Genomic DNA, 23,956 nt, shown 5'->3' on the forward strand with positions numbered 1-23,956 from the left:
TGGCTGACGGTGGGACGGAATACTCATGCTGTGTTTCTAATAATTTCGAAATTCTTTAGGGTTTGCTTCACCACTGCACCATCATCGGACAATCCACAAATCGACCAGACAACTGACTGCCTGACTGACTGGCTACCCCAGTGGAATACCACTCTCGTCCAAAACGACAAGCCGTGAAATAAGCCAACCGCAATATTTCTTCTTCGGTGATGTTCTCGTTTGTTTTTGCAGTACCTACAGAATGACGCACATTCGAGACCATCAGTCAGATGATATTCACCGCAACTCGGTTTGAGAACGGTGCATCGATACGCTCGGGAGCGGACAACATTGTGATGCGCCAGGATGGCGACCGGCCACTGCGACACCCTTACGCTCGAGGTCATGTGAGTATCCAGTTGAAATTGGTAGAGATTTTCCCGAGGCATCGCACTGCTTGGATTGGGGCTAATTTTGAACCAGTCTACAAAACTAACACTAAGATGTTCAATGTCATCAAAATGACATCTGGAATGACAATTGCTTCAAAAAATAATGAATGTTGAACATCCTCGCTTGCCCCTTCTCAAAGACCCATTTCATGCTCGCACATACCTCACCTGCGGACGGCATTAAATTGCCCCATGTGATGACGAGTTTATGCCCGTGGATTATGCTGCTCCCTGGCCCCAATGAAAATGCTAACCCAAATTCTGCGTGTACATTTGTTTTACTCATCATCTCACACCCATATCCATGTTCTCTGTATTGCCGTATCTGTCTCATTTGTCTTTCGCGCTAAACTGGACATTAAACCTACCTCCACATGACGGTCGTGCTTTTTGCCGGGACGAGCAGACCCACCGGTGGTCCGGGTCGGGGCGGAGAATATCACAGTCAACGAAACGCAGGATTTTCTGCTCAAGTGCGACTACGAGGCAAATCCGGCCTCGCTCGAAAGTGTCAAGTGGTTCCGCAACGATCAGGAGATCAAACTGGACAGCGCCCGGCACGACGGGGGTAATCCGGAGAATATCGGGCTCATCATCAAGAACTCGACCCGGGGCGACATCGGAGCGTACAAGTGCGAGCTGGCGAACTCCATCGGGAAGGACCTGTCCGACAACGATATCAATGTCGATGTGTTGTGTATGTATAACTTTGTAGCATTTTCATTTCAGCCTCATCATTGATAAAATGTAGTTATTTGTCGGGGGGTTTCGGGGTAACTTGTTTGTGACACGCCATGAATTGGGTTTATGGATACCAGTTGATCATTTTTATCCTCTGCATTGATGAAGAGCATTTTGTGGAGTGAACTGTTGTTTATCGATTATTATAGAACAACACACATGTGGAGTGTCATAAATCTGGAAAATTACAACAATCTAGATATTCCATTCAGGATTACGTGGCGACGTTATTTGAAAACGAACATCTGATTAGTTTTAAAGCAGATTTATTACCTGTTTTAAATTCAATGAGAAGCATCTGATGGAAACAAATACATTTCTTTACTGAACCAAACCCAGAACAAACAAAAAATACTGCTTTCAGTGATTGATGGGATCTCTTCTAGGAAAATCAGTTGGTAAAGAAAGCCACAGCAATCAATCTGCTTTCTGATCGAATAATAAAGTAATGGCGTTTATTCCGATTAACTGAACGTGTTCTGAAGGCGTTTTCACTTTGATTTTTTTTTTATCTTCATTTAATACAGGATTGAAATGGTTCGAATGCCGTTTAGGAAATGGAGTGAAGAAGGGGTAAACAGAAAAAAGGACAACTGAAAACATATTTCTGGGGTTCCATTGAGTTCTTGAAAGTTCAGATTCTTGATGAAGGTGGCATCACTTTCGTTTGTTAATAAAACCCATGATTTGGACACTAAATTGCATGACCTTCAGTTATTCATGAGGCGCCAGTGAGCCACATTTAGTGAATCTATATACATAAAAATGAATTTCTGTTTGTTTGTAGGACCTTTATGGACTCGGAAACTACTGAACCAATCGGCTTAAATATTTATATGCTGTGTGCTGTGCTAATATATTGATGTAAATTAAAGTTAGGGTTACTGCTTCTGGACTTCATCTCATAGCTCCGATATTGGTCTCATGAAAAACAAAGCAATGAAAAGGTATTTGGTTTGTTTATTATTTTTGTGATTTTTTCAGTATTGAGCACGCATGCTAGCAAAAAGAAGTGACGAAATTGGTGCCGTAGTTCTTTGTTCCGCGATGAGATGAATATATGTTCAGTGAGATGGAAAACGGAACAATTCCCCTATGTGAAAAAAAAGTTTCAATGATTACGTAACGTACTTTATTAATTTACGTATCAATTTTATGAACAAAAGCTTCATCTTTATTCGTGATAGTATGAGCATATGAGAAAAATAGCATTCATGGGAAAGATAGATTCCAAAGGTTTTAAATGCATTTCAAATTACCCTTTGGAAATTTAAGGAATTTCCGTTGGATATTCAAAAGGACTTCTGAAGGAATCTCAAAATGCATCTCAGCCAGACCTCCTGTAGGTATCCCAGACGATAAATTCTTAAGCAATCATGAGAAAAACTCGTAGATGAATCTTCGGAGCAACTCCTGGTTGAATCCGAAGAAGAAATCCTGATGTAATTTTGAAGGAACTCTTGATTGAATTGCTGGATTTTTTCAAATGCATTCTTTTAAGCAAATAACAACATATGCATCATTAGTTTTCATTTTGAGTATAGCCTAATTTTTGAAAAATATCTAAGCAAAATCACTTTGAACATTTTTAAAACTCAAAAACGGCTCGATCATTTTCTTGTTTACAGGAATACTTTAGGCAGTCAATGACCTTTGTGGGAAAATAAACACTGTGAAATGTTTATGAAATGTCAATTTGATTGCGTTGAAAGATAGATTGTAGAGCATCTGACCGAAAGGACAAATGGTTAAAAGACAAAACGACGAAAGGGACTGAAGATCGTTAGGACAAAAAGATCGAAAATGACAAAGGGTCTAAAGGAACAAAAGGCCGAAAAGGTGAAAGAAGAAGTAATAAGAAAGTAAGAATAATAAAAAAAGAAGAAAGAAGAAAAAAGAAAGAATAAAGAAGAAAGAAAAAAGAAGAAAGAAGAAAAAAGAAAGAAGGAAGAAGAAAGATAGAAGAAGAGAAAAGCGAAGATAGAATAAGAAATAAGGAAGATGGGACAAGGGAGAAGAACGGCGAAGGAAGCAAAGCAGTAAAAGGAAAGAAGGATGTGAAGAAACGAAGAAGGAAGAGGGAAGAAAGAACAAGAAAGAAGGATGAAGAATTAAAGAAGAAGGAAGAAGGATGAAAGAAGAAGGTAGAAGGAAGAAAAAAGAAGGAAGAAGGAGAAAGGAAGAAGGAAGAAGGAGGAAGGAAGAAGGAGGGAGGAAGAAGGAAGAAGAAAGAAAGAAGAAGGGAGTAGAAATAAGTAAGAAGGAAGAAAAAAGTTGGAAGAACAGGAAAGGAAGAATGAATAAGGAAGAAGGGAAAAGGAAGTGGAAATACGAAAGAAAGAATATTCTGTCTGAAGAAGGAAAAAATAAGAAAGAAGGAAAAGGAAGGCGAAATACTGAAATAGGTAGAAGAATGAAGGAAGAAGAAAGAAGGAAGGAGGAAGGAGGAAGAAGGAAGAAGGAAGAAGGAAGGTGGAAGAATGAAGAAGGAAGAGGGAAGTAGGAAGAAGGAATATAAAAGCAAGAAGAAGGAAGAAGGAGGAAGGAAGAAGGAAGAAGGAAAAAGGAAGAAGAAAGAAGGAATAAGAAAGAAGGAATAAAAAAGAAGGAAGAAAGAAGAAGGAAGACGTAATAAGACAGCATGAGTAAGGAAGGCAAAAGAAAAAAAGAAGGAAGATTGATTGAGGAAGGAATAAAGAAGGATGAAGGAAAAGGAAGACAATAAAGGAGTAGGGAAGAAGAAAGATGGAATAAAGAACATGAAAGAATAATAATAAAGGAGTAGAAAAATAAGAATAAGAAAAAAGGAAGAAGAAAGATGAAAGGATTTTTTTCCCCTGTTTGGGTGTGCCACTGCGACCAATTATTAGATCTATTGTAGCGTTACCCGTATCCTTAGTGTTTAAGTGCATGTCGAATTACTCCAGTGCTATTGAGAAGCAATGCAGTATCGGTTTCGATACAGTTGTTGTTTTGTTTTCAAAGACCACCATGACAAGGTCCCGCTATTTAGACCCTTCATAGAGAGCAATCCCATTGAAGGCGCGCCCCTTATCAATAAGGAATCAATCCTTTCTTGAGAAAACAGAACAGTAATACTGTTTTTGGCCATGCATCGGAGCCCTAGCCACATCCTTGTCTTGCTTCTAGAACATCACCAGTGAAACTCTTAAAACCCGGGATTTAGCTCTGTCTACAAGACCATTTCAAACAAGAGAATTTGTTCAGTAAAATGAACTTCCGTGTGTTCCTCTCACTACCATTGTTCACCAGTTCAAGAAGAGTTATTATGTATTTAAACCCCTAACTCGATTTTTCCAGCAGTCAGTTCAGCCTAGGACCGGGTACCGAGGTTTTTTAACTAATTGCTTGAAATGTTGATTCCGCTGCATACAGTTTAGCCTCAAACAAGAGGAATTCGAGTCTTTCAACTGTCTGCAAGGTAACATTAATTATGTTTTATTTCTGAGACTGCTGTTGGTAGCGAGGACGAAATACGATGAATCCTTAATTACCACAACTTATTGCCCTAGCTAGATAAATGGATTAGGCTAGGGCTCTGTTTGGTAGATCTTACACCGCAACACACTACGTCAAAGTGATCTACCGTGTTACGGGAAAAGATGGAAGGATAGAAAAAGGATAGAAGATTGAAGATTGAAGAATAAAGAAGGATGAAGATAGGGATAAGATAGAAGAAAGAAGGAATAAGAAGTAAAGGATGGGAAAAGAAAGAACGTTGAAGAAGGGAGAAGGAAGAAGGAAGGTGGAAGGAGGAAGAAGGGACAAGCAAGGAGGAAGATGGACGAAGAAAGTAGAAAGAAAGCAGAAGGAAGATAAAGAAGAGATAAGGAAGAAATAAGATTTAGGAAGTAGGACAGAAGATGGAAAAATTAAGAAGGAAGTAGAAGGAAGAAGGAGGAAGGAATTAGATTGGAAAAGAAAGGAAAAAGAAGGAATGAAGGAAAAACAGAAAAAAGAAAGAAGGAGGAAAGCGAAAGAAAGAAGAAGTATGAAGGAAGAAGGAAGGAGGAAAGAAGAAGGAAAAGGGATGAAGGAAGAAACAAGAAGTAACAAGAATAATTCACATTTGACCTTTTGTCCTTCTCAACTATTTGTCCCTTCAACATTTTGCCTTTCGACGTTAAGGCGTTTTGGGGCCTCTCCTCCTACTGTCTGTTAAATTGTAGTAATACAAGTCAGTTATTTGACTGCTGATAATGCGTTGCGGTTGAGTGGCAGTGGATTAGCTAAGATCGTCGTACAATTCCATATCTGATGAACTAGCATTATAGGTTAGCTAACTATGGTAAAATGATCACTAGTGGTCCCTTTAGTAGCGGAATTTTGCTGTTCCTGCCATAAAGCGAGGAAATTTCCAATATTTTAATTTCGTATAACCGAATAACAAGTTCTGCATCTCCCCTGCACAAGGCACGGTGTTATTTGTTGAAAATGTCATATATAGTAGGTCCATATATAGTCCATGTTGCCATATATAGGGGTCCATGATAGGAAATTGCTTCCTTATAGTCGACACTCCATTTGATTTTCATGCTCCGTTTTGGGATGTTCTTCTTCCCTCTTATGAACCCCAACAATATTCGTATTATGAACACTTTATTTTAAAAAGTAAAAAATCATCTATTTTTACATCCCATGGCATTTCCAATGCATGTAAACGAATCATTAGAATTTAAGTTAGATTCCTTAGATGGAATTCCGGAGAGAAATGCTGTAATAATGCAAATATTCCTGAAGGGTCCACTATTGGTCATTATACCCTATTCGACGATTAGCCCACGCCCCCATAGTGATCCCAGGTGCCACTACTCACTCTTGCCGTGAACCAACTGATTCGCCAGTAATTATTGTGAAACGATACGACGATACGAAGTACTCAGCCAAAAGTCCTGTTCGGCCAAATGGCATGTTCGGTCAAATGACATATTCAGCCAAATGATCTGTTCTGCCAAATGTTCAATTCGGCCAAATATTCTATTCGGCCAAATGTCCTATTTGGCCAAATGACATATTCGGCCAAATTAAGTGATGAACTCTATAATTTTTGAAAAATCACTATAATAAAGAAAAAAAAATCGGCCAAATGATCTTTTCGGCTATATGGCCCTTTCGGCCAAATGACTTATGGTCTGTTCGGCCAAATGTCCTATTCGGGTAAATGACCTACTCGGCAATATGATTATTTCGACCAAATGACCTATTCGGCCGAACGGTATTCAACCAAACGGGCCTTCCCCGGTTCAAACGAATATAGTCATCCTTATCAAAATTGCACAGCGTTGACATTTTTTAATTTTTTCTTTGATATTTTGCCATTTTTATTTTTTGCAAAAAATGAGTATTTTTTAAAATTTTGATTTGTTTGTCAAACACGTGTATTTCAAACGCAAGGCTAACTTGAGTTCTTCTAGCTAGAATCATTTGATGTCTGGCTAAACGTAAAAAAGGCAGCTACAGCTCTACTTCGGGATTGTTTTGATGAAATACGTCGAAATATGACTACTGACAATAAAAATCAGAAGGGTTGTGTACAAAACACGACCGCAAGGTAGACGTTGCACATCGTAAGGATATCATTGGAATACAATATGCATTGTACAATTTTTCAAACGAAACGGCTCACGCGCGCAGGAAATTAGCTTTCTTGTTGTCAATAAAGAAAACTTTTTAGCCTCGTCCCTTTGGTGTTATGATTGCACATAACGTTTGTACCAATACCGATTAACAAAGTGGCGGGACTAATGGACCTCCTTGTTTGATTTCAAGAAAGCTGCATTCCAGCCCGCACGAGCTTTTACGTTCGAGATGTCAAGGAGAGAAGTCCCAGCATCAGAATCTTGAGAATCTTGACGCCATTAATGCGAATAAATAGTTGCAGTATCTCCCTCCGTTGCGCGCTCGAGCAGCTTTCTTATAATCAATAAGGAAGGCCCATTAGTCCCACCTCTTTGTTGATCGGTATGAATGCAAATATTGTCTAACATTATCACTCACCAAAGGGGCGTGGCCGCAGGGTGAACTTTATCGATTAGAAGGAAGCAGCTTTTCCACGCGCGAGAGCTATTTCGTCTGAAATGTCGCGAAGAGCAGACCGCGGTCCCATCATTGGCATCGGTAGAGCTCCTCCCGGTGCGATGGCGTGGGTCGTGCGGTCGTCGTCGTCATCAGATGAAATTTTCTTGCCTGTTTCGCTACGATGGTGATTGTGGCTGCAGCGCGATGGAGCACATGTCAGCGACGGTGCCATCTGAAGTACTAACGATTGGCTTTTAAGCCATAATTTGAGGCGAGACGAATTTTGATCAAAGTACAAATGAATCGCTTGGTGGTGGCAGATAGTTTCAGAGATGGACGCTGCAAAAATTTAATCGCATGGATAGCATCAATATAGCGTCAAGTGAAAGTTACCCTCAAAATCATAATTTCATTAAGGGCTACTTGTTTCAGGTTTTATTTCCATCCATGCGAATACATTTTTGCAGCTTCTCCTTCTGACGCGCGTTCGTGATTTGCTGCCGACGGTATATTTCTGCTATCACCAAGGTTTTATGATTTAAATGATGACTTTGACCAAAATTCGTCTCGGCGAAACCTTCGTCAGAATCTGACGCCATCCATGCGAACAAATATGTGTAGCATCCCCCTCTGACGCGCGCTCGTGATTCTGCTACGGATGGTAACTTCCTGATGTCGCAAAGTGATTAATTTGCACTTTGAACAAAATTCTTCATTCAACAGCCTTCCCTTGTACAAAATGGTGGTCCTCAAAGAAAAACGATTTATTTTCAATATTGTTTCTCCAAATTAACTTCAACAAATCCAGATCTAGAACCATGCGGAAACATTTCACTGAAGTGCCGCTGACGCCGACGATAACCACTCGTCGGCGCTGAACCACTAAAGATGCAGAAACCACCTCCATCTCGGGACCGCTCCCGACGCCGTCGTTCCCTCCGTGCCCTCCGTGCCTGCTCTCCGTGACCACTCACCGTGGATCATTGAACAAAAATGACGCCCGAGCACGAAATAAAGGTTTTTTTATATCCAGAGAAAATGAAATAATTGGTCACAAGGCCTATAACTTACATCATTCTGATGTCCGTGTTGGGAATGCATGAACGGTATTGGTTGGTTCTGATATTTTTACTGGGTAGGACCAGAATTGAAATCCTCAATAGTTTATCGTAAATAATAAAAAGTTTCAATAAAATTGGCAAATTGCTGGAGAGTTTCCGAGTCGATTGATATATAAATCTCGAAAATTCATCGAAAGATAAAAGCTCTATTAATATTCAAAATCTAACATGATTTCGTGACGATCTCCAATTTTAGATTCTGACCCAGTATTTTCAGGGAAGAGGTTGTCCATCGTCAAAAAATATTCCTTATCGCACTTTGAAGGAAAAGTATGAACAGCCTTTTTTGTTCTGTTCTTAACAAAGTTTTCTTGGAGCACATGTCGTTATTTTTTTTAAGCCCCTGTTTCCAACTGGCGGCCATTTCATTTGGACATTTTTTTGCATATAATAACATCCTGAATTATTGTTTTAGTTATTACATCCGATCAAGAATTGTCCAATATTTCTCATTTGGGCGAATTTTAGGACTATTTGGTGAATTGAAGATTATTCGCCGAAATCATCCCTTTTGTACTCGTTTGGCCACCTAAGGCACTGCTAAATAGGTGAACGAAGAAAAATCTCTAAGTGTTATTTCTATCTGATCCTACGAACAGGTGAAACACTTAAGGTTGATTGAATACTCATAAAACTGAACTCAAAAGGCTGAATTATCAAAAAGTTTAAACTTTCAAAAGGCTGTAAAGTATCAAAAGGCTGTAAAGTATCAGAAGGCTGAAATTGGTAGGATGCAATGAATCTCAACCGTACGATGAAAAAATGAATAAAGAAAGAAAAAATAATAGAGAATAAGCAATAAAGCATTCGAAATTAAGAACAAAGAGCAAAGAATAAAAAATAAAGTACACTCGATTCTTTTTTTACACGGATTTTTTTTACACGGATTCTCAAAATAGCACGGATTATTTTTACACGGAACGCATCCCCCATATTAACAAAGACCCGGCTACTTTTTTACACGGATATTTTTTCCACGGCTTTATTTACACGGTTTCTCGGAATAACACGGAAGAAAGAAGAAGAAAAACGGAAGAAGAAACAAGAAGGAAAAAAGAAGAAAGGAGGAAGATAGGAGGAGGAAGAAGGAAAAAGGTGGAATAAAAAAGGAGAAAGTATATGTAAGAAAGAAGGGAGAAGAAACAGGAAAGAAGGAAAAAAAGGAAGACGAAGGAAGGAAGACGAAAGTTGGAAGAAGGAATAATGAAGAAAAAAGAAGGAAGAAGGGACAAAAAAAACAGAAAAGAATGAAGAATGTAAATGGGAGAAGAAAGAAGGAAGTAAAAACATGTAAAAAATGAAGAAGTGACGAAAAACGAAAAAACCCAGATTAATCCACCTAGCGGTGATGGTGCCTTTCTCGTTCGTTCAAAAGGTTTGGAAACATCAAAAATAACTCCAATATGTGGATTGGTCTTATTTTTCATATTTGTTTATATGCATAAAAAAATTCTCATAAACGCAATTTGTTGCAAACAAATCGGATTAGCATAAGAGCAAAAAATGGCATTTTATTTTGTAGTTTTAAAATTAGTATTTTCGCCATAACTTTTGACCCAATTGTACGATCCGTCCAAGTTTCTATAGGAAACAATGGAACAAGATTCTGCGTCGAATGCAATCTGTTGCGAGCGACCTGAGAAGCACACATATTGCACATCAATCACAGTAACTTATATATGACCGGATTCAGTCACTATATGGTTACTGCAACCAGATTTGTTGAACTTGTGTTGCTTGCGGAATATATGAAGTCTAAGTGCTAAAAAAGTGAGCTAGACTTTTTTGAACTCTTTTTCACAATAAATAGTAATTTGACCAGAACATCTAAGCCCATAGTCCGATCTGGACAATTTTCAATAAGAAAATATGAGACATTCTGCGTCGAGTGAAATTTAATGCGAGCAAATCGGTTGAGGAAGAGTGCCTGAAAAATAAGTGACATTTTGTTAGCGATTTTTCCATAAAAAAATGGTATAATTTTCGATCCCATAGTCCGATATGGCCAATTTTCAATAGGAAACAACGGGACAGGATTCTACGTCGAATGCAACTTGTTGTGAGCAAATCGGTTAAGGATAAGTGCCCGAAAAATGAGAGACATTTTTTACGCGATTTTTTCATATGAATTTGTATTTTGGCCATAACTTTCGATCCGATAGTTCGATCTGACCAATTTCAAATAGGAAACAATGGAACAGGATTCTGCGTCGAATGCAACTTGTTGCGAGCAAATCGGTTGAAGATAAGTGCCCGAAAAATGAGTGACATTTTTTACGCGATTTTTCCGGATGATTTTGTATTTTGGCCATAACTCTCGATCCCATGGTTCGATCTGGCCAATTTCAAACAGGAAACTATGGGACAGGATTCTGCGTCGAATACAACTTGTTGCGAGCAAATCGGTTGAGGATAAGTGCCCGAAAAATGAGTGACATTTCTTACGCGATTTTTTCGTATGAATTTGTATTTTGGCCATAACTCTCGATCCCATAGTTCGATCTGGCCAATTTCAAACAATGGGACAGGATTCTGCGTAGAATGCAATTTGTTGCGAGCAAATCGGTTGAGGATAAGTGCCCGAAAAATGAGTGACATTTTGTTGAGTAGTTTTGCGTGCACACACACACACACACATACACACACATACACACACACACACACACACACAGACATCACCTCAATTCGTCGAACTGAGTCGATTGGTATATAACACAATGGGTCTCCGGGCCTTCTATAAAAAGTTTGTTTTTGGAGCGATCATATAGCCTTTACCGTATACTTAGTATACGAGAAAGGCAAAAAGAATAAAGGGAGAAAAAAGAAAAAAGAAGGAAGACAATAGGAAGAAATTAGGAAGAAGAAAAAAAGATGAAACTACAAGGAAGGAGGAAAAAAAGAGAATGAAGAAGGAAAACCCAGATTAATCCACCTAGCGGTGGTGGTGCCTTTCTCGCATTTAGTTAAGACACCAACCTTATATGGGGTTGTTAGGGTCTGATGTACCATTTTCTTCATAACTTTTTAACGCAATGACCGATCGTTATAAAATTCAATAGTGATCAACAAGGCTTTGTCCCCTGTCGAATGCAACTTGTTGCGAGAAAATCGGTTAAGGATTACTATACGAAAAGTTGTCTAATGTTTTTTATAGCTTTTGTGCACACTAGGGCAGTTCAAATTTCAAAAATGTTCGAAAATTCCAACTCCCATGTGTCTATTAGCATCATTTTGGTAATATAGGAGTCCTGGCAAAATTTCAGGCAATTCGGTGGCCATTTAGGGGTGGCGCGAAGTCAATTTATGTTTATATGGAAATTTGTATGGGAAAAACTTAAAATTTATTCAAGTCTGCCCACAACTGTCTATATGTGATGAATTCAAATAAACATCCCCAACCTCCATTTTTGGAATCTATTTGAGCTCAACCAGTGGATAACTCATTAATTTTAATTTATATTTCCACTGCTACGTTGAGGCTAATTACACCATTTTAGCCATTTATATCATATTCACACTGTCACTAGAACCGTTCAATCCACTCATAACTAATGTGTTATCCGGAGGTCTCATTTATATAGATTCAAAAAAGGGATGTTGGGAATGTTTATTTGAATTCATCACAAATCGACAGTTATAGGGAGACTTGAATAAATTTTAAGTTTTTCCCAAACAAATTTCCATATAAACATAAATTGACTTCGCGCCACCCCTAAATGGCCACCGAATTGCCTGAAATTTTGCCAGGACTCCTATATTACCAGAAAGATGCTAATTGACATATGGGAGCTGAACTTTTCGAACATTTTTGAAATTTGAACTGCCCTAGTGCACACACATACACACACACATACACACCAAGGGTATGCGATAACACACTTTTTCGTAACGAAACGAAACGAAACGAAATTCAAACGTCTATGTTGATTCGAAACGAATCGAAACGAAATATAAATTAACTTTCGAGACTTCGAAACGATACGAAATCAAGGTCCATTTTTTCGAAATTTTACGAAACGAAACGAAATTTGATTTTTTTTCCGCGGAATTTTTACTGAAATGGTTTTACATTATGAACGCAATTCTGATTTCATTTTTTCGAAGTCAAATAACTGCTTTGCGAACAATAAAGTTATAGTAACAGAAGAAGCTGTCTGTGATAAATTGCCGCGCTCCCGTCGGCGATAAGGTAATATCCCAGCATTAATGCCGCTTTCAAAGGAATTATTCGTGAAGTGTGCTCAGTTTTTATGTTTTATCTTTTATTATCGATCTTTTTTCACTCAATTTTTATTTCTGCAGCTCCTCAAAATCCGCACAGCCGTGTGCCCAGCAAAATAAAAAAAATGATATACCGTCAAAAATGAGGTTAGGGAGGTTTTGGGAGGTAGGGTTTCGGCAAATTATTTGCTGATTTTCAGCAACTTTGACAGATATCTCAGCGAAAAACATGTTTGCTGAGGCTCGGCTGTTGCGAATCTCGATAAAATTTGAACAAATTGCTGAGATCCCGGTAAAAAGAATAAAGTGTTGGTGCTCTCCAATCCGATCAATTCTATATCAATTCAGTTTTATATCAGTAAGTATATAAAAAATGAGAAATTGTGGGATTTTGTAGTGTTCAATTTTAAATTCTGTTAAAAAGCTTATTCTACTTAAGAATTATGTAATTATGCTAAAGCATACTTCATATTGTCTTATCAGCTCGATTTTATGGTATTGAGCTAACTCAAATCCAGGAAATGAATGCATAGTTTTTTTATCCAGTGGGATCCAGAATTTATATATCCACATCTGCCAGGCGTATACGCAGATAGAGAATATTTAATAGCATACATATGCTCACTTGAAGAATATTCTGCAACTTTTCTAAAATGCACAAAGATATGTATTTCAGAAATGTAATCGCAAAGTTTTTACGGCAGAAGTTTGCCAGGTATCAAGAAATAATTTTTCTTTTGTCGTACAAACAGTTGTACCAGAAGGCTATCATATCCTTCCAAATTCAACCTTTTTATAGGAGGCCCGGGGGCCTAAGCGGAAGCTAAGAAACCGCCTTTAATAAGAAAGAGGCGGTCTAAGAAGACATTACAAGGGCCCTAGGAATCCGCGGCCACGGCTTTGCCTTCTCGACAAAGTTATACTGACCTGATTCATATATGATTACATTTACACTATGCGCCTGACGTCTTGAATGTTGAGTCGGACCACTTTTTAAAAAATAGGGTAGAATAGTTAAAGATATTTTTCGTTTTCTGTGTGACATTTCTAACAAAACACTGAAGACGTTTTATATAAGAAAACTAAATACGTATTTGTCGAATCAGAATGGGATTATGTAATAAGCGTTAACAGAAAAATTTATATAACATTAAGTTTTAAAAAGTTTGTTCAGCGGCACAGCCAAAATTTTTGATAATACACGACCGCCCTGAGCCGGTTCACCACGTTGGCAGTATGGTTTAAGTTTAAGTTTGTTTCGAAATTCCGCGGAATTCCGTTAAATTTCGTTGAAAGCTAGTTTTTTCTAGCGAAATTTTTGTAATTTTACGAAACGAAACGAAATCAAGAAATCAGATTTTGCCATGCTCAAATTCCGCGAAATTCCGCGGAATTTCGTTTCGAACCACCTGAAACGAAATTTTTCGAAATACCGCATATGCTTAATACACACATACATACACACGGACAGACAGACATGTGCTCAGCTTGTCGAGCTGAGTCGATTGGTATATAATACTATGGGTCTCAGAGGCTTCTTTAAAGAGTTCGTTTTGGGAGTGAAATGATAGCCTTTCGGTACAACTTAGTTGTACGAGAAAGACAAAAAGGATAAAGAAAGAAAGAGAAAATAAGGAAGAAGGAAAAAATATGAAGAATGAAAGAAGAAGGAACAAGGTAGGAGAATCGAAGAACAAGGAAGAAGGTAGAAGAAACGCGAAAAAATATAGAAGAAAGAGAAACAAAGGATGAAAAAAAGAGAGAAGGATAAAGGAAGGATAGAAGAAGGAACAAAACAATAAGAAGAAACAAGGGGAATATCGAAGAAGGAAAAAGGAAGATGAATGGGGAAAAATAAAAAGGAATAAAAAATAAAAAAAAATAAAGTAGAACGAATGAAAAACATGCAATATAGAAATAATCTTGACAAGAATAAAAAAACAAATGCAATTTCGGTGGTTTATTTTCGTTAATGCTGACATTTACTTCATTGAAATCTGTTTTTCGTAGTTTTTCGGCCTTTCGAGTTTCAGCCTTTTGTAATTTTGGCCTTATGTAAAATTTTTTACTTTCCTAGCTATTCGTGTTATGAGTTTTCAGCCTTATGTGCAAGTCTTGCTTTTTTACAATGGACTACGTCTATGTTTTCGGTATGGATATGGGAGTATATATCAGAATTTGAAAAAACGAATCCGTCACAATAAAATGATAGACTTTGGATGCGAATAACTCGATCATTTCCCAACGGATGTTCATGATTTTGCCATAAATTTTGAAGTTTATCAAAGATTCAAAATCACCATTGAAGTCTAAAAAAAATCAATTGTGATTTATTGATTTGTGCCGTAATCCTAATCAATAATTCCAAGCACATCACCAATAATTTAATTATCGCAAGATTTCACTCTTTTCTACTCAGTTTCCACCGATCCATTCGATTCATTTATGGCATGGGTTCAATTGTGGAACTGGTGGAGTGAATAAGTAATGAAGAATGCTCTTTAATACATGAAAACTGTCACAAAATCGTTTCACTTTTTTCTCGCGGAGTTTTTAACGCAAAAAAAATTAATAACGAGTTTGTAATTTCAATACGTATAAATTAAAGTCCCAAAGGGATAATTGTTTTGAGTGAAATATCAATATGATATGTAGCCAGTTTTATGAATACTGATGTTGTAGAGCTACTCCCGATTTTTTTTAAAAATTCAAATGTACGAAAATAAAGGAACGACAAAACTTCTTTTTCAGTGAATAGATTTAGGTTTCTATGCATATTACAAAAAGGACTTAAACTAACGGGACAAGTGGCTCTCCACTATTTACAAGTATTCTATCAAAAAAAAATGTCTGAACCTTTCGTTTTTCCGTGAAATAAAAATGGTTTCATCTCGAGCTTATAACATACTATGAGGCGTTCTGAGTATCAACCCTGAAATTAAGATTTTGATTTTTTCAGCTGTGTGAATCTCGGTAGTTTGCTGGTAGTAATGGAAAAAAGTCTCTAGCCTTTGATTGTCATGCATATCATGTACAAAAGCTGTATAGAATTTCAAAATTAATATTCTTCATCTCAATAAGTTTTTTGAAATTGTAATGTAACATACATCATTACGCATTTTTGTCCGAGGTTTCCCCTATTGAAGATACCCCGGACTTGAATAATTTATTTGAATGAAGAAGCTTCCGTGAATATTTACACGGTAGCTTCTTCTATCAAATAGCTCATTATTACAGAAACAACACTGCACAACAATAATAGAATAATAGGTTTCGAAGTTATTGGTTTTGCTGATGAAGTTGTGGGTTTTTATTTCCTTAATTGTTTAGCAAACGATACTTTTTTTTTCAAACATTTTTTTAGTTCAAGAAATTGAAATTACTTGGAGTTTGATACCCTTAAGAAATTCCTTTCGAGCCTGGCTCTATTTATTGAAATCCACTGAGTCCATTGATTGAAATTTTGTGATTCGGTGGTGGAGTAGTCTTTTAGGAATTCCACTAGGTGCTGGTACAGTAGTTTCTTGTGCACTTTCTTTCAGGGACCCTTCTGGTGGTTCTCAAACAATGCTCTGGTTCTCCCTGAAATTTGTTTAAAAGATACTCCAAGATTTTTAAAATTCTATCCAACATATTTCTTATTGCTTTTTCTCCAGAAAGTTTCCAGTTTCCGAAGAATTGCCCACGGGAATTTTTTAAACATTTTATTTTGAAAATTCGTCCAAAACTTCCATTGTAAAATCTGTTAGAAATTACTTCAAAAATTATTCTAGAAACTTCTTTGAGAATAACAATTCTTACAGGAATTGCTTCAGGAATATCTTCATCAAACTTCAAATGTGTTAGTAGAGCTTATTTGACTCACCAGATTAATTTCTTACACCCTTACTCCAAACGCCCACCTTTTTCAATGACATCTTCAATTTTTGTTTCAGCCTATTTCTGTGGCTATCTGATACTTTGGCAAAACGAAACAATTGAATTGAAGTAATTTAACACAGGTGTAATGAATGGCTTTTTGGTCACATGCAAATCTAGCTGTCCGGTCGTTGGGGACAGCTACCGGATACAGAAATGGATTTTGCACCACAATCACATTGAATATCAAACAGATCATGATCGTTATTGAAAATATGCCTGATATTGACCATCTCCACATAATCAAAATGCATTCGACTGATTTTAATATTGTTTGTTCGAACCTTCTAAAGTAAGGTGAAAAATCAAAATTTTGAGCATTTTGTTCAATTTCAAAATTTTGTGCAAAGTTTACAACATGAGGATCCATGTTCCATGCAGGTGAAGGGCATTTCAATAGCTTCTGTTTGTATTGAATAAGATGATGGAGGGACCTCTGCAAGTGTCGTTTTGAGAATCATCTGGTATTGGCTGTACGGCGCTGGGTGACTTCGCCAGTAGCACACTTCAGATCGATTTGGTGGCAGCAACTCCAATGTGACTGGATTTGGTCGCATAGGAGTCACAGTGACTAGTATGTGACAAGTGTTCTACTCGGGTTCCCCCGGGTTATAAACACTAGTATAAACTAAAGAAAAACGAAATAATATAAATAATGATCCAAAATGTCAGATGAATAAAAGTCAATTATTAGTATCGTATAATTTATCGTAAACCTGGGCCTATCCTTTTGACAGTGCATGAGAAGGTTTTATGAGGGGTATACTAAAATGAAGGATGGAAAGCTCTTATGTGAATTGGTTAGATTTTACTTTTACTGATATAAATAGGACAGCAATTCATTTTTTGTTCACTTCCCCGATAAAAGCTCAAAAAACATACAATCGATATCAATAACCCCCGTTCGTTCGTTTTCATTAATTGTTCTGCCACATCAGCTTGTGTGATTGATTGTATCTCATATTTTTGAATACGGTCGGCACTGCCGCGAGCTTGTGGCCATCGCCATTCTGTTCTAGTTTGTGAATTGTTCTCTAATCCCGCTGGCCAACCTGTCCGACCGTATCAGATTCAATCAATCAAGCTGGGGCGGACTCAATGTTAAAAATCTCCATGCATGAACAGCTCACAAAGCAATAACGTTTTGATTGCATCGAACTAGAGCTGTGTGAGCTCGCTGGGCTCCTGCGGGCCATTTCATAACGACATGTCATGGATTCCACGAATTTCTGATAGACAAAAGCGACTGACTGCCATTCGCTTTCGAATTGGCATTTTGGCGTTATCGAATAAATTTTATGTCATATTCAAAAATTATCGCATTAAAGTGTGAACTAACGACCGCTCCTTTCACAGACAAACCAACGGTGGTGCTCAATATGGACCCGGAAACACCGGTGATTGAAAACGACCAAGCCAACATCACCCTGCTGTGCAACATTGTAGACGGCAATCCACTGCTGCTGACCAAGGTGCGTTGGTTTTTGGATGGTGAGTTCCTGAAAGAGCTGCCAGAGTGCGACGATAATGGCGATGGAAACAGCTTGGGCGACGAAAACCTATGTGAGGTGGACCCGACTAAGATGTTGCTGCAAAACGTCGGGCGGGAATTCATCGGCAACTATTCCTGCCAAGGTTTCAACCTTGGTGGGTGGGGACATCAGCGAGGAGAACTCGTTGGACATCTTCTACGAGCCGGAAATGCAACAATAACGCATTTTCCCTATATTGGAATAAAGAGACGAAGCGTTACATTCAACTGCTCGGTGGAAGACCGTGGCAATCCACATGCTACCCGTTTCCGCTGGCTGCGGGGAGATAAGCCAGCCAAGGACGTGGTAACCCCATCGTGGACTGTGGATCCGGTGGGGTTGGACTCGAGAACGACGTTCACATGCTTCGCTTACAATGAAGGTGGCGCAGGAAACGCTGCAGTGGTGCACTTGGAAGTGCATGCTCCACCGGCTTTTGTACAAAAGCTGCATCCGTACACCGGAGCTCTGTATTCGACTTCGAATATTTCGCTGGCTTGCCGGGTGGAATGCGTTCCGGCGTGCTCCATTTCCTGGTTCAAGGAAGGCGTTGGGATTGAGAACTCGGACGAACGGTATTACATCACAAGCACGTATCTGCCTGCCGAACCGGCGACCGGAGATTTCAGAGTGCATACTCGGTGTTGGTAAGGATGAATATTTTTCTTCAATGTTGTTGATTAGAGTAGGTAGTTAATCAATGGTTGAATAATTTCAGCATTTCAACATGTCTGCCTGGCCGGACGGCATGTTAGATCGTATCCGTGATAGCTCCCACTATTCGTGTGTCTCATCAAACAACTCAGCAGGCCCTGGCGTTCGCAGTACGACATATTTCGGCGTGGAATGTAATTAATCACGGCAGCCTGCTTTGATGAATGGTGCAGAGAAACTAAGAAGCTCCTTTCTCTATATGTTTTGCAGATCCTCCGGAGAACACATCCCTTTCGAGCCCTTCCATTTCGGTGGAGGAGGGCAAAATTCCCCCGCGAATTGTGTGCTCGTCCCGGGCCTACCCAGAGCCAGAGTTCAGTTGGTGGCGGAATGCGGTCAATATTGTGAATGGTAGCTCGCTGATCGTAAACACCGTGATGGAGAGGTCCGACGCTGGCGTTTACACGTGTGTAGCGTCCAACAAACACGGCAACCACTCGACCGATGCCGTCATCGACATACACTGTACGTATTCGCATTCGCAGTGCGAGCTTTGGGGGAAGTGGTGGGTGGAATTCGCTGCTGACTCTTCGGCACGTTGGTGGCTTTCGGGTGTAGTTGATTAGTTTGCTTTGAGGTTGGCGCGTTTGGGCAACGACGCGCGGTAATCCTCCAGTTGAATGGGATTTATGCGCTGTCTGCTTTGGTTACAGGGGACGCTTGGTTTTATTTTTGTTTCACACCTGGTTAGGCTTGATCCCTTTACCTGCGTTGCGTAATTTCTGCCACCGCAAATTGATATTGTATAAGCCTGAACAAATAATAAGTTTAGTGTCTATGCGGATCATTTTTATTCAGCTTTTTTAGCTGGCTAGATATGAATGATTATTTTTTTTTGACAAATGTCCTATTCAAGTGGGTAGAAAAAGATGTAAGCTCCACAAAAATTACGGTTGTTTATTGGTATCAGATTTATCCAATCGACTTTTCTAAAAAAAATTCTATGTTCTTTGAATTTTCAAAAAAGCTTGGCATAATCGATGCTTGGAGTAATAGTTTTATCCATAATGAAAGTCACTCTAGTCATACTACTAATTTGAACCAGGACTGATATTTCGTATGTTTAATTTTTCGTTAATGTAGCTTTGTTCTTGTTTTTAGATATTTCTATTAGGATAATGTAGTTTTATGTCCTCTGGTCACACAAAAAATTGCATATTTAAGTTTTATCAAGTTTTTTTTCTAATGAAGTTAAAGTTAGAGTTAAATTTTGAGAGGACCACCAACTCAGACACGAGTATTAGAAAAAAAGAAAATCTCGTTTGATCAAATAAAAAATAATAACCATTGTATACAATTTTAAAGGAATAAGAAATTGTCAGTCGAGTTTTTACATTATTTTAATTTACCTTCAGACAAACCTACTTGCACCATCACCCGAAAGGAGGTCAACGACGAGGACATTCTGATCTGTACCGCAATCGGCAGCCCCAAGGAGTCCGAGTTTGACTGGAGCCTCAAGTACGAGAACGACACCCTTCAGAACCACCAGACGAGAGGCGACGCCTACGAGAGTATCCTGGTGCTGGAAAGCGACGTGTCCGCGATGCGGACGTACGTCTGCGTGGCCACCAATGGCGTCGGGATGGGAAAGCCCTGCGAAATCGAAGTTGCAGGTGAGTGTGGCTTGCATAAGTTCATTTGGAAAGTGGTTTTAATTTTTCCACATTTTTTTTAGGATACGTGGCATGGTGGCTCAAGGGAGATATTCTGACGCCGTACATTCTGATTGCAGCCGTTGCTGCATTGCTGCTCGCGGTAATATTGATATGCGTCATCATCATCTGCATTTGCCGCCGAAAACGCAGGCAGGATAAATGTGAGTATTGGATGTTGACAGGACATTGATTACAACACCAGCAGCACATTTTTTCGCCCAGACACAGCCGCACACTGTCTCTCTTTCTGTGTCTCTTTAGTATATAGAATCATCATTCCTCCTCCGGTCTAAAAGAGACCGTTGTAGAACCCAATGGCAGGTAGTATATCTAGTGGTTTGAATATTTTTCCATATCTAGTTGTGAGCTCTAGACGTGTAACAATAGTGCAATTATATTCCGCTGCCGAAAGCTTCAACTGCTGGCTTTCAGCTTCAATCCTAGTTGGTAGTCATTCGTAATCTCTTTTGATAATTTACTAATTTTCAACTAATGCTAACCATGTGAGTGCTATTTCTGCTACTTACTACTAATCTGCTTCAATTCAAGTTAAAATATGCTAATTTCCTCGTGGCCGTATTTTGCTAGATCAAGAATATCGATCAAAGCAAAAAACATTTCCCTTGCCAAAATCGTAGGCCTGTAGAAAGTTTCAAAGTGCACGTTCCATTTTCATCAACCATCCACCACTAAAAGTAGTTCCCCTAGCTCCACTATTTTCAACCATTTCTTACTCTCATCTACCATTTGAATTTTTAAACTCATTTCGCTTCTTTTCTCGTTTTTTCTATTCCTTCATCCACACGTGTTTTAAAATCTATCGATCAAAATTCAACGCCCAAAATGTTTTGTGATGTTTGTTCCGTTTCTGCAACATTTAACCACACATTATGTAAAACTTCAACAATCGATCAATGTTTTATTTGTACGCGTGTCCGTGCTGTCCTGTTCCTGTTCGTTTTTCGATAATCCAATACTATAACTGCAAATGCATTTGCAACACAAAACGCGCCTATACGGCCAACGGCTAACTAACAACCACACAGCGTCCATACAAATCGAGGAGATCGAAGATGGGGAATTTTCCTTTATGAAAAATCAAAGGTAAGCGTAACAATGTTGATGCTTTGCAACTAGAGTAAGAAGAATTGATCATTTATACTGAACTAACAATTAAATTCGAGTAAGTTCATCGAAACAACAAGTGTTAGATTTTCTTAAATTTGAATAGCAAAAAAAAAATGGTTTCGAGAACATGAACGATGCAAATTTATAAGATTTGTAGTGAAGTACAATGCTCGCGAATCCGCCAGCTGGTGCTTATTTTCAAGATATAACTTTTTAATGCTTATTGTGGTATATTTTTCTTAATTTAGCATCTTAAGGAATTTAGCACTTGTTGTTTGGGTGAAAATAACAGAGGTGCATGATTATTCATTTCATAAGGCTAACCTTTCGTTGTTATATTCATTAATCATTCTGTATGATTTAACACATTAGTTTCGATACATATTTGGTTATTATCAAACACGAATAGCTACACTCCACTAGCGGATATCAGATTTTCTAATAAATCTGTATAAAAGCTTGCCAAAATCTGCATATGAACTGGGCATATGTGAAAAATTTCAATACAGTTGACGTACATTCAGATGTCTTGTGACGTTCACTACACTTTGAGCACGCGATAGTGATTTTGCAGTCTGTGCTCATGTGTCCAAATTCTCCACATTGGAAACACCTAAGAATAATAATCTCAGGAAGAACAAGGCACCGATCAAACCTTATACATATTTACTTTCTTCGCCAACAAACAGCTATGGGGTAAGGGTCGTTTGGCCGAAACTCATTCCGCCGAAAGCCATTTGGCCGAATGCCACTAGGCCGAACAAACCATTAGGCCGAAACCCATCTGGCCGAAAGTCATTTGGCCAAATAGGTCATTTGAAAAGTGAAAAATGAGGAGTAAGAAGAGAAACGTAACGCTTCTCACTTTTCATTTTTCTCTTCTCACTGTAAAATGTGAGAAGCGCGAAATGAGTAGTGAGACGTCTCACTTCGCGCTTCTCACTTTTCACAGTGAGAAGTGAGAAATGAGGAGTAAGAAGTGAGGCGTCTCATATCTAACTCCACATTTCTCACTTGTTACTGTGAAAAGTGAGTAGTGCGATTTAAATAGTGAGACGTCTCACTACTCACTTCACACTACTTAATTTTTACAGCAAGAAGTGACGAATGAGGAGTGAGAAGTGCGACGTCTCTTTTCCTACTCCTAATTTCTCACTTTCGGCCAAATGTCTTATTTGGCCAAATGTCTTTTTTGGCGAAAGGTCTTATTCGGCCAAATGACCCTTTCGGCCAAACGACCTTTTCGGCCAAATGACCCTTTCCGTCTTATGACCCTTTCCGTCTTATGACCCTTTCGGCCTAATGACCATTTCGGCCAAACGACCATTTCGGCCAAATGACCCTTTCGGCCAAATGTCACTTTCGGCCTAATGATTCTTTCGACCAAACGACCCTTTCGGCCAAACGACCCTTTCGGCCAAATGACCCTTTCGGCTAAATGACCCATTCGGCCAAATGACTTTTGGCCTAAAGTTTTGTTCGATTTAATGGTCTGTTCGGTCAAATGGTCTGTTCGGCCAAATGGTATATTCGGCCAAACAACTTTCGGCCTAGTGGCATTCGGCTAAATGGCTTTCGGTCGAATGGGTTTCGGCCAAACGGCCTTCCCCCTGAACCTTCCGCTTTTTACCTCTGGGATTAAGACTCCGAAGTCAAACGAGATGAACCTTGCAGTGCATTCATTGTAGCTACTTTATTGCTCGCATCAAATTGTAAAAAAGAAGAGCCAGTGGAGATATATCAGCTTCCACACTGATATTCTTCCCTCCCCCTTCATACGGGAGCTTGGCAGAAGGAAGGTAGTGTGATATGTGCCATCACAAATATTGCCCTCCACTCGCTTTCAAATTGACTTCTATAAAAACATTCTTCATGCCTGCCTTATCCTAACGGAACTATCAATTCTATACTTTCGCCTCTAATTCTATCATGAACATGTACGCCTAAGTTTGGAAGATGATATTAGCATTTCCATATCATTGTAAAACCTTCCATATTTTTCAATTGTTTTCGAATTAAATCCCGCAAATCGGAGGTTCAGGGGGAAGGGTCATTTGGCCGAAAAGGTCGTTTGGCCGAAAGGGTCATTTGGCCGAATAAGACCTTTCGCCAAAAAAGACATTTGTCTAAAAAATGCTGTACATGCTCCCACAATAATTGAGGCTCCATTCCGTCTTTCAACGCGATGTTTATCTGAGCAGCAATATTGTCTCCAATTCATCTCTTCTTCAAGCTTTTGTGCATTCGAGAACAGCACATTCTGCTCGCCACAACACTGCAGTGCACTGGCTTGTAAAACATTGATAACACTTGAGCACAACATTTACATTCTCCGTGACCAGCTTTGTCAATGGTTTGGTCATGGAACTTTCACTTGTAATGCCGAAGTATTTGTAAACGGCGGCGGTGTAAGGTCATTTTTACACCAGCGGCGTCACGCGGCGTGATTCGGT

The 23,956-nt window shown here is 38.9% G+C and overlaps 1 protein-coding gene across 1 annotated transcript in view; it reads left to right on the top strand.

Moving 5' to 3' along the window:
• The first annotated feature begins 345 nt into the window (after positions 1 to 345).
• LOC134223128 (uncharacterized) overlaps positions 346 to 23,956 on the top strand; it is a 33,954-nt gene continuing 10,343 nt past the window's right edge. Inside the window, 11 exon segments of the mRNA XM_062702267.1 lie at positions 346 to 386; positions 812 to 1,128; positions 17,828 to 18,125; positions 18,127 to 18,167; positions 18,170 to 18,628; positions 18,631 to 18,650; positions 18,722 to 18,851; positions 18,928 to 19,182; positions 20,073 to 20,333; positions 20,396 to 20,536; positions 21,422 to 21,479. Coding sequence (XP_062558251.1) covers positions 346 to 386; positions 812 to 1,128; positions 17,828 to 18,125; positions 18,127 to 18,167; positions 18,170 to 18,628; positions 18,631 to 18,650; positions 18,722 to 18,851; positions 18,928 to 19,182; positions 20,073 to 20,333; positions 20,396 to 20,536; positions 21,422 to 21,479 — 2,021 coding nt within the window.

Source organism: Armigeres subalbatus, chromosome 3, assembly GCF_024139115.2.
Source record: "Armigeres subalbatus isolate Guangzhou_Male chromosome 3, GZ_Asu_2, whole genome shotgun sequence".
NCBI lineage: Eukaryota > Metazoa > Arthropoda > Insecta > Diptera > Culicidae > Armigeres > Armigeres subalbatus.